General features: G+C 46.9%; 1 protein-coding gene across 2 annotated transcripts in view; it reads left to right on the forward strand.

The window, feature by feature from the left end:
- The first annotated feature begins 7,199 nt into the window (after positions 1 to 7,199).
- The window catches only part of PTCH1 (patched 1), a 69,490-nt gene continuing 61,002 nt past the window's right edge, over positions 7,200 to 15,687 (forward strand). Inside the window, exon 1 of one of the 2 annotated variants that reach the window (XM_023524468.1) lies at positions 7,200 to 7,683. In XM_023524468.1, the coding sequence (XP_023380236.1) occupies positions 7,681 to 7,683 (3 nt within the window). In that variant the 5' untranslated portion in view covers positions 7,200 to 7,680. The remainder of the gene's footprint in view (positions 7,684 to 15,687) is intronic. The other variant, XM_011382197.2, reaches the window with a different exon arrangement.

The following is a 15,687-nucleotide window of genomic DNA, read 5'->3' on the forward strand; positions in this document are numbered from 1 at the left end:
TTTGTTATGAAGTCGATCATACGTTCAAAGGTGTATTTACCACTTGTATGAAAATAATATAAACAAAGCCGCTTTAAAATGGAGTTGGAGCTGCCATCCAAGAGGAACTGCCTTGCACTTCTTAGCCTCAAACCTTTCAAATGTTAAAACTGGGCAGAACAACCTTTGGGCTAGACCTAAAGCAGCACTGTATTCCAAACAACCATTTGTCAAGACTACTGGACGGAAAATTAAAGGCATGCTTTAGTTAGCTTCACTATGTTAGCTTATCTGCACCTATAGAAATTTCTTCCTTATATTGATGTAATTATTCCCCTTTCCTTCCTTATAAATACCCCTTGCCTTCACGTTCTAATCAGAATGCTATTTGGGTTTCTGCCTGAATCAGTGCTTCACAAATAGCTATACTTTTGGATCTCAAATAAACACTATTGCCTCTCACTTTGGCCTTTTATTTTTAGGTTAACACCTGTATGTACATTTTAAAGAACAAGAATAAAATGAAATATTTTTGAAGCTCCTCAGTCCTTTTGTTTCCTGTATCCCTAGTGGGTTAGTCATGATCTTGCTTTTCTTTATAAACACTACCAGGTTTTGACCTAAATATAAATGTAATTTATATGTGCATTCTTATGAGACTTTCTTCTGATGTAGATACTTCGCCCAAGATAATGTTTGTAAGATTCATCTATGTTACTATAAGGTAGCTATGGCTAATTTATTTTCACCTCTTAGTAGAATTTCATCATGTCAATTCTCCACTGTTAATCTTTTCTACTTTGATGGACATTTTGGTCATGTCCAGTTGTATGCTATTACAAACACTGCTGCTGTGAACACTCTTGAATGGACCTCCTGGGCCTCTTGTTTCTCTTAGAGATATATCTAGGATTGAGATTCAACCTCTCTAGATAATGCCAAATTATTTTCCAAAAGCAATTAACCCAACTTACACTTCAACCAGCAGTGACCAAAAGTTCCCATTGTCTCACAGCCTTGCTCATTATTGGTATGGCCTTTTAGATTTTGCCAGTCTGACAGATATGAAATGGTATTTCATGTTGTTTTTAAGGAAGGCTTTTTCATTCCCCAACCCAAGCACCTAACAGAGGACTATGCATGTAGTAAAGCTCACAAATCTTATATTTGATGGATGAAGAGCAGTAATGCAATGTGACAAGTACCATTACAGAGGAGAATGTTAAGAACATATTTGTAAATTAACTGTGTGTCCCTTAGGTCTTCAAATCTAGTTGCATATCAGAATCACCTGTGTATCCTTTTATTTTCTCACTGACATTTTATTTTATTTTCTCATTTTATTTTCTCATTGATGAAAAACTTCAAACATACGGCAAAGTTGGAAGGATTTTTTTGGGTTAATAGCTGCACCTAGGTCCTACCAACAGCATTTTACTAAACTTGCTTTAGGGGGATTCTTTTGAAAAATGTCAATTCCTCAGGGTTGAAATTCTGATTACATAGCTCTGGGTTGGGAGCAAAGAATCTATTTTTGTCTCTTCCTTTTTGTTTTTAAACTCTGCAGGTGATTCTGATGAGCAGCCAGCCTTGGAAAACCACTGCCTGAGGGAACTCACTGCAATAAATAAAAAAGACAGATTTATAATTAGCCTAGCAGTGCTGTTCTTTGTAGGAGGCAGAGAGGATTCCTACCAGGTACCTACAGCCATTTTTCTGGACCACCAGCATTCTTTGGAAATGTGTCACCCAGTGTCAGTTTTGTGGAGGTGTGGGCAGGTTCCTGGGGATAGTAGGTCAGGTCTTCTCAGCACAAGAAGCCAAGAAGGACCCAGCTCCAGTACATCTTGACTCCTCTGAGCGTTGCAGGCAGAAAGAGAAACTTGCCTTTCGAATCCAAATTAGATCCTTTCAACATTTGGGTGCTGTTAAGGGATGAACTGTATCCCCCAAAATGCATATGTTGAAGCCCTAATTCCCAGTACCTCAGAATGTCACTGTATTTGGAGATAAGGTCTTTAAAAAGGTAATTAAATCAAAGTGAGGTCATATGGTGGGCTTAATCCAATATGACTGGTGTCCTTACGACAAGAGGAAATTTGGACACAGATATGTGCAGAGGAAAGACCATGTGAAGACACAAGGGAAAGACAGCCATCTATAAGCCAAGGAGAGAGAGTTCCCAGAAGAAACCCAACCTTGACAACACCTTGATCTTGGACTTCTAGCCTCCAGGACCAGGGAAAAAAAGTTTCCGTTGTTTAAACCACCCAGTCTGTAGTACTTTGTTACAGCAGCCCTGGCAAACTAATACAGGTGTGGAGGGGAAGGCACCAAACCTGGAGTCAGATGGCAGGATAGGCAGACCCAGCTCTCACTTCCCCATCTTCCCCCAAAACAGGTCTCCATCAACAACTGGTCGGAGTAGCAAGAGAAGACACCACTGCCTCTAGTGCCCACCCCATGGGGGCTGTTGCTAGGAAACAGACTCACACATCCTTTCCAGGCCCTTTCTGCCTCACAAACACAGAGTGTGGTACTGTCTATATATTCGGCAGTTTTCAGAGCCACTAACAAGCTCTGCCTGCCTCCAAGTGGCCCCAGGGACACAGCATAATGACAGGGCTCGAGGCTGCTTCAACTTGCCACACACACCTCAAACCTTCCCCCTAAAATCCCACTTGCAGCCTTTCCTTCACAGACTCTTTTACTCAGAGTGGAAGTGAAATTTGGCTCACTCCTCCAAATTTGTAATCGCGAAGCTTAAATAAATGAAGTTCGGTTCTAAAACTTTCCCACTGATCTTAATCAAGACAAATGATGAATTCTCAGTGGCAACAATACCAATCGTGTAAAACAGCACTTTTTGTGAGACAGAGGCTGTTTTTATATTTACTACACTTAACAGCTTTTTTGGTCTTCTTAGGTACAGTTAGAACTTTGTGATAATTTTTTTGACCTACTTGATGGCAATAAGCTATATCTCCTGGCTGTGACATACCACATCACTGTTACCACAAACCAGCCTGGTCACACCTTCCTCTCACAGTTTAAAAAGCTTTGGCATTTCGTTTCTTACCACATCCTTCATTGGTAAGGCTGCCCTGCAGATTTCCTACATGGGGAGTTAGCTCCTCAGAGGGGGTCCTAGGTGAACATCAGTTGCAAGAGTAAGCAACTTGGGTAAGCTTCATTTTTTGAGGTAGGGAATTCCAAAGCTCTCTCTCCCTGTTTCTTATCTTGAGAGTGCCATTCCATCTTTGACTACTAACTATGCTGCCTCTGTGGGCCTCCCTGCTTGGTAACACCGTCCCTTGGAGCCTTGGGTTTATGATGTTCCATGTTTTACTCCACCCTTTTGGTTCCCAAGCTGTTTATTCAGGTTCTTCTGTCCTACAATTCTGTTTTACTTCTTGTTGTTCAAACAATTCTTTTTACTGTTTCAGTTCATCTTACTATTGTAATTCAATTGTTCGTTCAGTCTCCTAATTTCAACTTACCACCTTTAAATATTTCTTACCCTTCCCGTCCTCCAAGCCTTAATTCTACAAGTTGGTTTGGCTTGTGGGTATCTTCCTGACAGGAAAGAGGCAGTGGGTGGGAGTTGGCTAGTCACTTTAGAATTGCAGTCCCTACACTGAGCAATATTACTTTGTATAAAAGATCGATCTGTCTGATTTCAGTATCAAAAAATGGCCACACCTCAGGTGACAGACCTCACACAAGAGTGGCATTCATCCTGAGGTAGAAAACTTTTTAAATGTGGACAAATATTTCTTCTGAACCTTCAATTATTCATTTGAAGGATCCCAGTTGCTGAGGTTGCTATGGGGGAGCTGATGAATTAAAGTGCTTAAGCACCCACTTTTAGTGGGAGCCAGGGAAAAGGGGACCCTAGAATGAATAATCGAGCAATGTGTGCGTGTGTGTGCGCGCGCGCACACACGTGCGTGCATAATAGGGGTGACAACTGTCTCTCAAGTAGCAACAGATATCTGCAAAGACAAACAGAGCCAGAGATGACCTTGCCCATCAATAGATTTGATTGTGCTCATGTGGTCTATTTTCAGACCCATTTCAAAAGGTCCCTCTGTTGTCCCCTCCACCAGTGCCCCAAATGTCTCCAGCTGGTCCTGCCTTAGTGCCCTGAAACCTCCAACTTTGGAATTATTCCTTAGGGTATGGCTCTAAAAGTCCAACTTAACTAGCAAAAGTATCTCTAGTAGCCTTTTCAGCCATTAACACCTTGATGCCAATTAGCTTATCAGATTGGGCAGGCTGGAGCTGAGCTCTGTTGCCCGGAAGCCTTTTCAGTCATTGACACCTTCATGCCAAATAGGTTATCGGACTAGGCAGTACTAAGGCTGGTTTTGCAGGAAGGGATGAGGCATAAGCAACTTCAGAAGGATGGAGGCAGCTGTTTGATGAGAAAGAGCCCACCCTGGTGGGGAGTCTCAGAGAAATAACGGAAGGTAATAACATGTAAGGTTCTGGGCCCTGGAGAAAATCTGTCTCCTACTTGACGATTTAACATTCTAGCATTTAAGAATGGAGGGAAGAGAGGCACAGCACTGAAATCATTTTCAAAGACTGATTTCAGAGGAAAGAAAAGGACAAGTTGCTCTTGGGGGAGAGTATTTCCAGCCAGCTCTCACTCCTGACCTTTTAGGTTTCAACATCAAAGGTTTTCTCTCCCTGATTCCCTACATTACGATGGCCCAACTCAAACTATTTTCACTTAAACCAAGGTTGTCTTTGCTCCCAATTGAAACGCTTTGACTGAAATATGATGTGATATGAATGCATTTAGTCAATTTATGGATGCAAGACCATAAATCTAAGTAGCTCTGTAGTCTTCGGGTTCTACACTCTAAAGGGGACAATTTGACAGGAAGCTCATTACCTTAAGGGACTCTCACTGCACAGCCCTCTTCCAAGGCCCTGTACTGGGTTTTGTGTTTGTAATTTTGAGTTCCTAAAGAAGACTTCCCCTCTCAAACTGCGTAAGCCTCTGGCCTCACCAAACCTGAGTCCATTCCTGATTATCAGCCTTGGCCACACTCAAAGAACATGGACCAAGTGTGCTTGCATGAAGGTCTTCATTTTAATTAGGAAAAAAAAAAACCTTCACAAATTCTGCTGCAATTTCCCCACAAGACTACCATATCTAGTGAAGGGGAAGAGAGTTTGCTACCCCAAAATATGTCACTTTGGGATATTGGCTATTTTAGGCTAGTTAAGTTTTAAAAAAAGAACCCCTGAGAGAAATTCTGAAAACCAAGTAAAAGTTCCTCTTTGTGAAGGACATTTACTTTTGCAAGAGAAATCTCCATATGTAAGGATGTTTCCCTCACTCTACCTAGACTGCTTTCACTGTCAATGGAGAAAGCAGGGATTTAAATCTGCATAACACCCTTACCTTTGTTTACCGGGCTTTTCCCATAACTGACTGTCCTCTCCCAACATCTTTTGTCTTTAGCTGAAGGAGGTATTTAATGTGATGGCTTCTGCAGTTTTGAGGAGTCAGTGTTCCTGGGTCTCTCCCATGTATACAGGAGGTAAACAGGCTATTAAACTTTGTTTTTCTCCTGCTAATCTGTCTCTTGTTAATTTGATTATTAATCTAGCCAGAAGAACTTTAAACAGTAGAGGATAATTTTTTCTCCCTGATACTAGCATCTTTATATTGTGAACCACTTAAATGTCTTTTGCTAAGCCGTTTCTCTTATTTCTTATCCCGCACCCCCACCCCTTTATTATTCGAGACTACTCCAATTGGAGATGTGTTTATACTATCTTCTTCCTCGCCTCACCCAACTTATAGCGGGGTATGATTTGAGTCCTTTGATATGACACCAAATGTAGTATTTACCAAATCAATACTGTTGGGTTTGTTTTCCCAATTATTATGACTCTTAGGATCCATGCTCAGCTACTATCCATTTGTGACTTTTTTTTTTTTTTTTTTTTACTAAAGTCAATAGGTATAAAATTATTTTCTGGATGAGCCTAATTCACAGGGCTGCCCAGCATTCCAATGTTTAATTACTTAATGTGACTCAAACACAAATACTCTGGAAATTCAAAAGACCCTATTGAACGATGGTATATCATCTTTGGACAAGGGAGATAAATTGTGACACCTAGGGCTTTTTTAGAAAAATAACACGCATGTGTCACACACACACACACACACACACACACACACACACACACACACACACATGCCTAATTGCAGTGTCAGCCCAGAATGAGGTGAGAAAAGACTGGCTTTACTTGAAGACCAGCTAGTTAACTCTTGATAGTTTAATACATTACTTTACCCCTTCCCCTGTATCTGTAATTTATTCATATTCATAGAGTCCGTTTAAAACAGCACCTTTCAGCAGTGTGTGAAACAGTCTGCTCTTCAGGTTTGAGCAGATAAAAAGTTAAACAGGGTCTCTCCTGGCTAGGACTTTCCATTTAGGGCAAGAGGCTGAGCGCAGGTTTGTGCGGACCCACAGCGCTTGCGTCTAACCCAATCACCCAAGCTTGCCTCATTTGGGAAGGCAGCGTGGGTGGGAGAATTTGGGTGGCATACCCCAAAACCACGGTAATTGGAAGGGGGGGAAGCAAATATCAATTAGTGACTCCTCAATCAGCTACCAATCTTGGTTTCCAAGGGACTCCACCTTAGTCTCTTCAGAAGAAGCGGCTTCCTAGGGACCTCCGACAGAAACGACACGAATGCACATACATCTTGGTGCATTGAAAATTCCCCCGGGGAAGCTCTTGTTATCTGCCCGGCTTCCCTGGCTCTCTGCCTCCCCTTCAGCCTGTGGGCCTGTCAACCAGAAAGCTCCCAGCTTCTCAGGGCTTCCGTGGGAATGCGAGCAGGAAAAGGCTTTGAGAATTGACGACAGGAACGGTGGTGTTCCTTTGCTGCATGCTGGGCACCCCGCATTTCCCGGAGTGCTGAGGATGCTGAAATGAATTTCCCTGCTCCCTCAGCACCCCCACCCTTGGGGGTCGGGCTAGAGACTAAATGTTAGCAAATAACGTGTGTGGGGTGCGGGAGCATAAGGTGGGGAAGGCGAGGTAGCGTGCAGAGACCACCCGGCCCAGCGGCCCCCGGCCCAGCGGCCGCGGGGGGCAGGGAGGGGGCGGCCGGGGCTCGCCGGAGCTCGCGGGGTTGGGCGCCTCCCAGGAAGGCGGGGAGGGGAGCGCCTGTTTACCCAGGAGGGCTGTGCTGATAGCACGTTCCTCGAGTTTACTTTGCTTTCCTTGAGTTTATTGTAAAGGGGTAAAGTTTTCGGATCTGTCACGTGACCCTGACAGGTCCTGCCTATGGCGCGGCAGACCACCCACGCCGAGGGCCATGGAACTGCTTAATAGAAACAGGCTTGTAATTGTGAGTCCGCGCTGCACTCCGCCGAAAGCCTCCGGCGGCCCAGCGCGCCGGGGTTTTTACACTTTCCGTTCCTTTTGTAAAGACCGAGGAGGAGGAGAAGACGAAGACCAAGACGAAGAAAAAGACGACAAGGAAGACAAAGAGACCTGCAGCGACCAGGCTAGGGGGAACCGAGGAAAGACGGGGAGCAGACGGAGGAGCGGAGGACCAGAAAAGGGGGGCACAGGGCAAAAGAAATTGATGTGAAATCCAAGCCCCAAGTCCGCGCCATCCTCACCCGCTCTCTGGGCAGGGCTTGACGGCCCGCTATGGTGAGTGCTGCGGCCGCCGACGCCACCTCGTCCTCGCGCGGCGCGCGCAACGGGGACGCGGGGTTGCGGGACCCGACCTGCTGCGCAGCGGACGAAGGGCCAGGCGGGCGGCGCGCCGAGGCCGCGGGGCCGGGTGGGCTGCGCCGCCGGGGAGCAGGAGCCGGTCCAGCGTCTCCACGCTCGCTCGCTGGCTCGCATGTTCCGGGCCCCCGCCCCCCGAGGTGGCCCCGCAGGGCGAGGAGGGGGCTGGCGGCGGCGGCGGGCCGGGCCGGGGAACGGCTCCGGGGGGGAATTCTCACGGAGGGGGTCGCCTGGGATCCCATTTGCACGCTTGAAAAGGTCGCCACCTTGGCTTCCGCTCCTCAGCCTGGTGGTGGCTACTGAGTCGCCAGTGGAGGCAGAGCTGGAATGGAAGGGCTGGTGCGGAGAGAGTGACAGCGCCGGGGGGAGGGTGAGGGCTGAGCGCGCGCGCACCCGAGCCAGTGCTCTGGTCTCGGGAGAACTGGTGGAGACCTGCTGGAGGGGACGGGCGCACGCTCTCGGCACCTGGGCGCGGACCCCAGGCCTAGGAGAGAGAGAGGTGCTTTTCCAAAACCTGGAGCTCATACATCCCGCTCCCCGCCACGGTTGGTGGGGAAAAGGGCCAGAGGGTTGAGTTCATGAAGGGGCCACGGGTAGGAGAGGGTTAGGTGTTGACTCTTGCGCCCACAGAATCGGGCGTTCTGATGCCTGCCACCCGTTAAGAGGTGGGCAGCTGGCCTGATGCTGAGAGGGCCGGGTGCAGCCTGAGGGGGAACCCTTAGGTGGCCGAACTGATCCAAACTCCTTTAGACTAGGTGCCAACACCGGGACTACAGGACCTCCAGAGACTATACCTCTGGGGTGACATGTGCTACGTCTCCAGGCATTTAAGTTCATGTTTTAAATGACTACTAGTGTATGGATGATCAATAAATCCAAAATTTTCAGATCTCAATTTCTGTCACTTAAGAAGACACATATGGATTGTGGTCTATGGAAAACACCCAGGGACTTCTATTTTCCTAAACTTTGGAGAGACCACTTCACCCCCTTTTTTTTTTATCCTTCTTCCTTGCTGGGGAGGCGAAATATATAAATAATGAGAACCCACATGAGTGGCTCTAAATGTTGAATAATGGGATAACTGAGGTCTTGAACTACTAAACTACTACAATGGTCCCTTTTCAGCATTTTGTGTGCTTAATTTTTTTTCTTCTTCTTTTCTCCAATAGTTCAAAATGCAATTAGTTGCCTCCACAAAGAAAGACAATGCTTTTTGGTGTCATCTTTTGTTACTGTAACTTATTATTTCTGGGCGGCACCTCAGGATAAATTGTTGCCTCAGGTGCATTGTGTACCCATGTTGTAAAACTCGGGGCTTTCAATTGTGAGTTTGTGTGTGTTCCAGTTGTCACCAGCTTCCTTCCACAAAGCCGTAAAACGCCTTTGAGGCCAAGATCTTTTTATATTAAAATGTTGAATCGAGGTGTGCACCAATAGGCCCATTCTCAATTTGGAGTACTACCTTCATCTCAAACTTACTGATAAATGTTTCTAATTTCTCATTACAATCTAGTCATAATCAAACAAACTATTTGAATAGGAGTTAGCACCATTTGGAGTTATTGGGGTGGAGGGAGGCTGTTTTTACCAATTGTCTTCAACTTTCTACAGATAGAAAAACTGACAAGTCAAATCAGTGTGGATTAAAATATCTGTTTTCCCTGTTTCTTTCTCTCTCTCTCTCTCTCTCTCTCTCTCTCTCTCTCTCTCTCTCTCTCTCTCACACACACACACACACACACACACACACACACCTTTTTTCTCCCGCCTCTGCCACAGTGTATAAAGCCCTATTGAGACATGTAGGCGTGATGTGTAAACCGGATTAGCAGTATGAAAGAAAGACACACAATAAGCTAGAATTGTTTTACTTCCCTTTCATTTCTCATGCCTATATCTCTAATAAATTTGTTGCTCCAGCAGTGGGTCAAAGGGATCATGTTGCTCAGCTTCTTTTTCATGCAAGACCCAATAGCATAGATCTGCGAAATAAATGGCGTGCCTTCTGCCAAATACAAAGCTTGATATAGATATATTAGATGGGGTGATAGAGATGAGGCAAGAGAGAGATGGAAAAAGAAAGTTCAAAGTGTGGGTCTTTCCAGAATACATCTCTATCCATTAGGGTAAAGTAATGTAGCTAAGATGATATTTAGGGAAGGGAGGAAATCAATATAAGGAGCAATGCTCTGTTTTCTTTCAAGTTCATTGTAGGCTCTGAACATTTTCTCTGCACTTGGTGATATTCCTAGCAAGAGAATACCAACAGCTTTGGCATTGCATAAAGTCTAATTCCCTCTTTCAAGCTAGTGTTCGAACCTGGAGTAATAAATGTGGAGATTTCTGAGACTTTCTCAGGACATCTCCCTTGTGCAACCCGCCCCCCCCCCCCCCCCCCCCAGCTCACTATAAACTCAAAAATATGCTAGTGCTCCCTGGTTTGTGCTGTAGACCCCTCATTTACTCCTTTGTGGAATTGGGAGCAGCTTCCCATTAAAGGAGATCAGGGGTAATTAGCAGCATTATTTTGACAAGTTGGCTAGAGCTATTCCCTTTCCTCCAGTCCTAGGGAGGGGGGTATGGGGAAGGAAACAGAAGGTTGAAGGGAGAAGGGGAGGGGAGTCATCCTTAGGGATTTTACATTCTGTGGCTTCTGAATCTTCCACTCACCCCCAACCTTTTAGACTCATTTTGACCATCACCTTTTAAGTAAATACAAAACCTGCCAATGACAAAATAATAAGGTATTCTTAGGGAGCCAAGAAAATGTGGTGGATGGTGGCATACTGGCTTGAACTGAGTCAAGACTCAACCCTTATCCATGGTACCTGCTTTGAACTGCTCAGGCTCTGGCTCATCCTGTACCCTGGGGTCTCCATCCATAAATAGAATACTCACTCCATCAGATCCTCAATTCCTCTCCCCATCCCACCCTCTCAATAGGAATACTATGGGACTTAATGTAACATTTGCAATTCTTTACATTTGTGGAAGAGTATTAAAGTTGAGACAAAATTATAATTTGGCCCAGAAGTCAAATTACTAGAATAAATTTACTTATTTATTCATTTGTACTCTGCAAAAAATGAGTTAAATTACATTAGATTTTAAAGACCCATTTGGTTGGATCTAAACAACCAGTGAAAAGTTAAATCTCACTGTACTACTCCACCAAGTCCAGCTCCCACAATTGCTTATCATTGGAATGTGCAAACACAAAGGTCAGATGTTTCATTTCAGTGTCATCATTTGAATAATCAGATGTCACTTTTGAGATATGTGTGTGGCGTAGACATAGATATTTGAAATATGGGAAGAAAATGGAGAAGATATGAGTGAATTTTATTTTAACAGTTTAAGGAGTCTGTTTTGAAAATGACAGACTCCAATGAAGTCTTGTATCAAGATTAGGAGACCAAAATGGTAACTGATGCATTGAGATGAACCTTACTTGGAAAGAGTAAATGGGACCCTCAAGTGTTGCCCCAAATAGGGGCAAAAGCACCAGCTGGTTTGAAAAGGCCCTGAGTTCCACTTGTTTGGTAACTCTCGCAAGGGAAGCCACACTGCAGAAAGGCCATTAAAGGATCCGTCTTCCTAGTAGACAACTTTGCTGCCTGGCTCCTCCAGCAAGCGTCATCTCAGGTCTGGGGGATCCTTGTGGTTAGCTGAAGTTAAACCCGGTATGGCGAAGTGGTCCCCTGCACAGGGCATGCATATTAAAGGCGACAATGCTTACAAATGTAAATAAGGGCAGATTGGTTAGGAACAACATTATCTCTGGGAATGTCGCACTCGCATGCATCAGCAATGAGGCAAATTGGGGGCAGCCTCAGCCCTGACCACCCAAGTCGAGCAGGCTTTTACACTGGCTCCTCTTCCCTTTCTTAAAACGTTACAGAAACAAGGCCAATTAGATCCTCAAAGTAATTCATCTCTGTGTATGAAAAAAACAGACCACAGGGGAAGAGGCGGGTGGGGGTGGGGAGATTAAGATAGCGTTTGTTAGAGCCCAGGCTGGGGATTGCGTCCTGGAACCTTCGGGTAGAAAATACAGGCCGGGTCCATTGTCTGAGATGCTGAAAAGTTAACCTATCAAACAGCGGGTGTGGGGGCTCAGGGCGCTGAAAAACCCGGAGATCAGCGTTCAAAACGTTTAGGAATTAAACCGAGGGAAACGAGCCCGAGTGGAAGAGGCTTTGCCATTGAAACGCTTCACAATGTAGCAGCAGCCAGAACGAGAGGATATGCAGCTGTGTCTAGAGTAATGAGGAACCGTGGTGTGTACATAGTTTATAATTTCATTTTAGAATTCCATAATCCAAGTAGCTATACTGAAATCGCTATAAAAAAAAAAAAGGTTGGGAAGAAAGCCTACTATTTTGATCTAAAACGTTGTAAAGAACTTTGAAAAGACAAACATAGCAAACCTGTCTATGGCTACATGAGTGGGTCTCCTGCCATACAGAATACCTCAAATATAAAGACTGACATGGAAAACTAGGGGTACCACCCCCAAGAATTCAAAATATAATTTCTAGTGGCAAGCACGAAATGGTTTGACTTGAAGTGTCTGAAGAACTATTCAGTTGAACAAAGCTAGAACATTAAACCACCTTTCCTGTTTTCTGTTATCAAACATAAAAATAAGAATTTTGCTCAAAAATTAAACTTGCTATGTGTCGAGCCCAATTTTCCTGCGATATCATTTATCAATGTACGTAGTATCGTTTTCGCGGTGCTCGTCTTACTTTCTGGATTTTTAGCAGTCCTTCCCAGAGTCGCACACAAAATCACGTGTTTCATCAGAGTTTTGAGTTTTGAATTTCCGCGCTGGCCGGGTTCTCCGGTCCTCCTGATCTCGTGAACACCCCCAGACGCTTCTCTCTTTGTCTCTGTATTCTACAGGAGACCCTACCCTGCCCGAGGTACCGCACACATTTTGCCGGTTCGGGATTCAGTGGGTAGGGGCTCCCAGTGAAACCAGGAAGGAGAAAAAGGCAAAGAGGAGTTGGCGAGGCTGGGTAGGCAGCACAGAGATCTGGAAGGAGGAGAAAGTGTGAAAAAGGAGAAAGAGAATGGAGAGGGAAAGGAGAGAGGGGAACCACTGAAGAGGAAGGAAGAGGGCGGGCAGGGCTGGCTGGCCCACAGGACCCCCACGGGAGCCGCGTGGGCTGACGCGGTGGCTGGAGAGCGGCGCTGCAGTCACTCTCCCGCCGGGGCCGCAGCCGCTGGGCTGCTGAATGGAAAGGGAGCCGTGCGCTCAGCCATTGGTCGGCCGCGGGGAGGCCGCGCGGGCATTGGGCAACGTAAGGGGGCTGGACCGCCTTCAGGAATGTACTACGGCGCGGCCGGCACGTCAGTCCGCGCCGGCGGGGCGCGCAACTCGCCGGGGTTCCTGGAAGGCAGTGTTTGAGGTGTGGAGGCCGCCGAGCGCGAGCAGAGCGCACCAACTTCCCTATCTGCTTGACCCGGGCCGCGCCAGCGCGGGGAGTCCCAGCACTCAAGCGCGCGCGCATGCAGGCGCACTCGGACACGCGCGCGCAATAGGCCTCCCTGTCGCCGAGCGCGCGCCGGCCCGGCCTTAGGTCACGTGGCCTCGTGGCCCCGCCTCTCCCCCGCTCCTCCTCCTTTCTCTCCATCTGGGTTTCTTTCTTTCCTTTCCTTCCCTTTCTTCTTTTTTTTCAATGAACACACACCGTGTGCATCTTAAAGCCACACGGTCCCATTTCACGGCTTCAGGCGGTTTCTTGCTGCCGCAGGTCACTCTACTGTTCAATGCCGTTTATAAAAAGGGGGAGAAAATACTAAAATTAGACAAGCTCGATGATTTGTAAGTCTGGACCTTATCTCAGGGAGGAACTTGCAAACGTAAGAAAAATAAATTCCACTGTCCAAAAACATTATTTTAAAAATAATTGAAGCTTTGTAGACAGTTTAATTTGACTCTGGCCCCAGGACCTACCACAAAGAATCGCGTGTTTTCTTCACCAACGGGAAGCGAAGCCCTGGGATGTCTCAGTGACACTGGCTGCAGTGTCCGGACAAGTCCTCGCTATCAGCGCACAATTTGTTTCGAATAAATCCAACATCAAAGCCTTTATTCTCCCCTGCGTCACGCTATTATTATATATAACAGGATGCGTACTAGTTTTTTTAAAAAAGTTTAAAACTGATTAAATAAATAAGGACATGTGGTTAATAAAAACGGGGGGCATGCCCAAATAAATCCAAAATAGGAAAACTTTGGTCTCTCAAGGAAACAATTCCCGTTTCTCCGGGTTGTTAAAAGAATTCTGTTGTTTCTGTTTTACATATGTCACAATAAAGATTCAAATAAAAACCCTTCTGCCTCCATGAGAATTCTTTAGTGTCTAGATTCCACGTTTATAAAACACTGCCTCCTTCAAACAAGGACTGTGCTGCCGTGGGGGTTTTTTGGCTGATGGGGGGCGGGGTGGATTTTTAAGAAAGGGTTGCTTTTCCCAACGTCCTTACTTTCCTCTTTAACTTTCCATTTTGTTTATCTTAATGCTAGGCGTTGTTCCCTGCGAGAGCCTAAGTCTTCTCTTTAGTTATAAAAGAAAAGAGAGGAGGGAAAAAAAAAAAATCTGGCACATACTGGCGCACTATCCACCACCCTGTCATTATTGGTGCAGGCCTGGGAATTCAAGCCGGACCTCCCAGTATTTGCTGCAGCTTGAGGCCAAGGTGCCTCTGAAAGGGTTTTCTTTGAGGAATTTCAGAAATTGTTTAAGCACTTAAAAAAAATATTACATTTCCCTCGTGTCTATCGCGAGGCAAATGTTCGTGGGTGTTTGTGTGTGAGTGTGTGTACGCACTCAAAAGGCGTCTACAAAAAATAGACTGTTGAAAAGAAAAGGAATAAGAAAGAAGGGAGGGAGCATTCCTTAATGGAAGTATTGCATGCGAGAAGGTTGGCGCTCTCGGAGGCTCCCCCCGAAGCCGGGGATGCACACACTGGGGTTGCCTACCTGGGTGGTCTCTCTACTTTGGTGAGCTGTTGCTAAGCAGCTAATAATAGTCATGTTTGCTGAGTAATTTCTGCCCTCCATGAGCCAATCGCGTCGCAGAAACCCAAGCCATCTGACAGCCCCAGGGGCGGGAGCTCCAGCCTTTTTCTCTTTCGCTCGCTCTCTCCCCCTCCACCCCCTCCCCTCCTCCTCCTCTTTCTCCAAATGGAGAGAGTTCTTTTTTTTCTTCTTCCATCTCATCTATTGAATCAAGGAGCTGCTGCGGCCGCTGCCCGCTGCACACACACAGAGCGGAGTCTCCAGGTCCCGGGAGCGAGAGAGGCGCGCTGCACGGGGGCAGAATGGTCCAGCGGGTCGGCGAGGAGCACAAGAAAGCAGAGTCCGGGATCGAGCAGCCACCGCAAACCCAGCAGTCAGAGCCCGAGCAGCCCAAGCAGCAGCTTCAGGAGCCGCCACCGCCAGCAGCAGCCGCCGCAGGAGAAGCGGCGGCGGCGGCTATCCCGGCCCGGCAGCGCTGAGACCCGCCAGGCACTCACGGATCCTGTGGCGGCGGCTCTGCGCTTGCCCTGCGCGACCGATCGGGCGACCCAGGAGGCGCCGAGGGAGCCAACGAGGCCGGCGGGAGCGGCGGGGATTTGCTGGCGCTTTCTGCAGTGAAGGGGTCGCGGCGCGGGGCGGGGGACTGGTAGGGGGAGTTGGGGACCGCGAGGAACGCTGCGCGAGCGCCCAAAGGACAGGCTGGCTCTGCACGCCGGCTCTTGCCCTCTGGAGAACTGGATGTGGGCAGCGGCGGCCACAGAGACCTCGGGACCCCCGCGCAATGTGGCAATGGAAGGCGCAGGGTCTGACTCCCCGGCAGCGGCCGCGGCTGCAGCGGCAGGAGCGCCCGCCGTGTGAGGAGCAGCAGCAGCAGCAGCAGCAGCAG

The sequence above is a fragment of the Pteropus vampyrus genome, unplaced genomic scaffold, assembly GCF_000151845.1.
Source record: "Pteropus vampyrus isolate Shadow unplaced genomic scaffold, Pvam_2.0 Scaffold465, whole genome shotgun sequence".
NCBI lineage: Eukaryota > Metazoa > Chordata > Mammalia > Chiroptera > Pteropodidae > Pteropus > Pteropus vampyrus.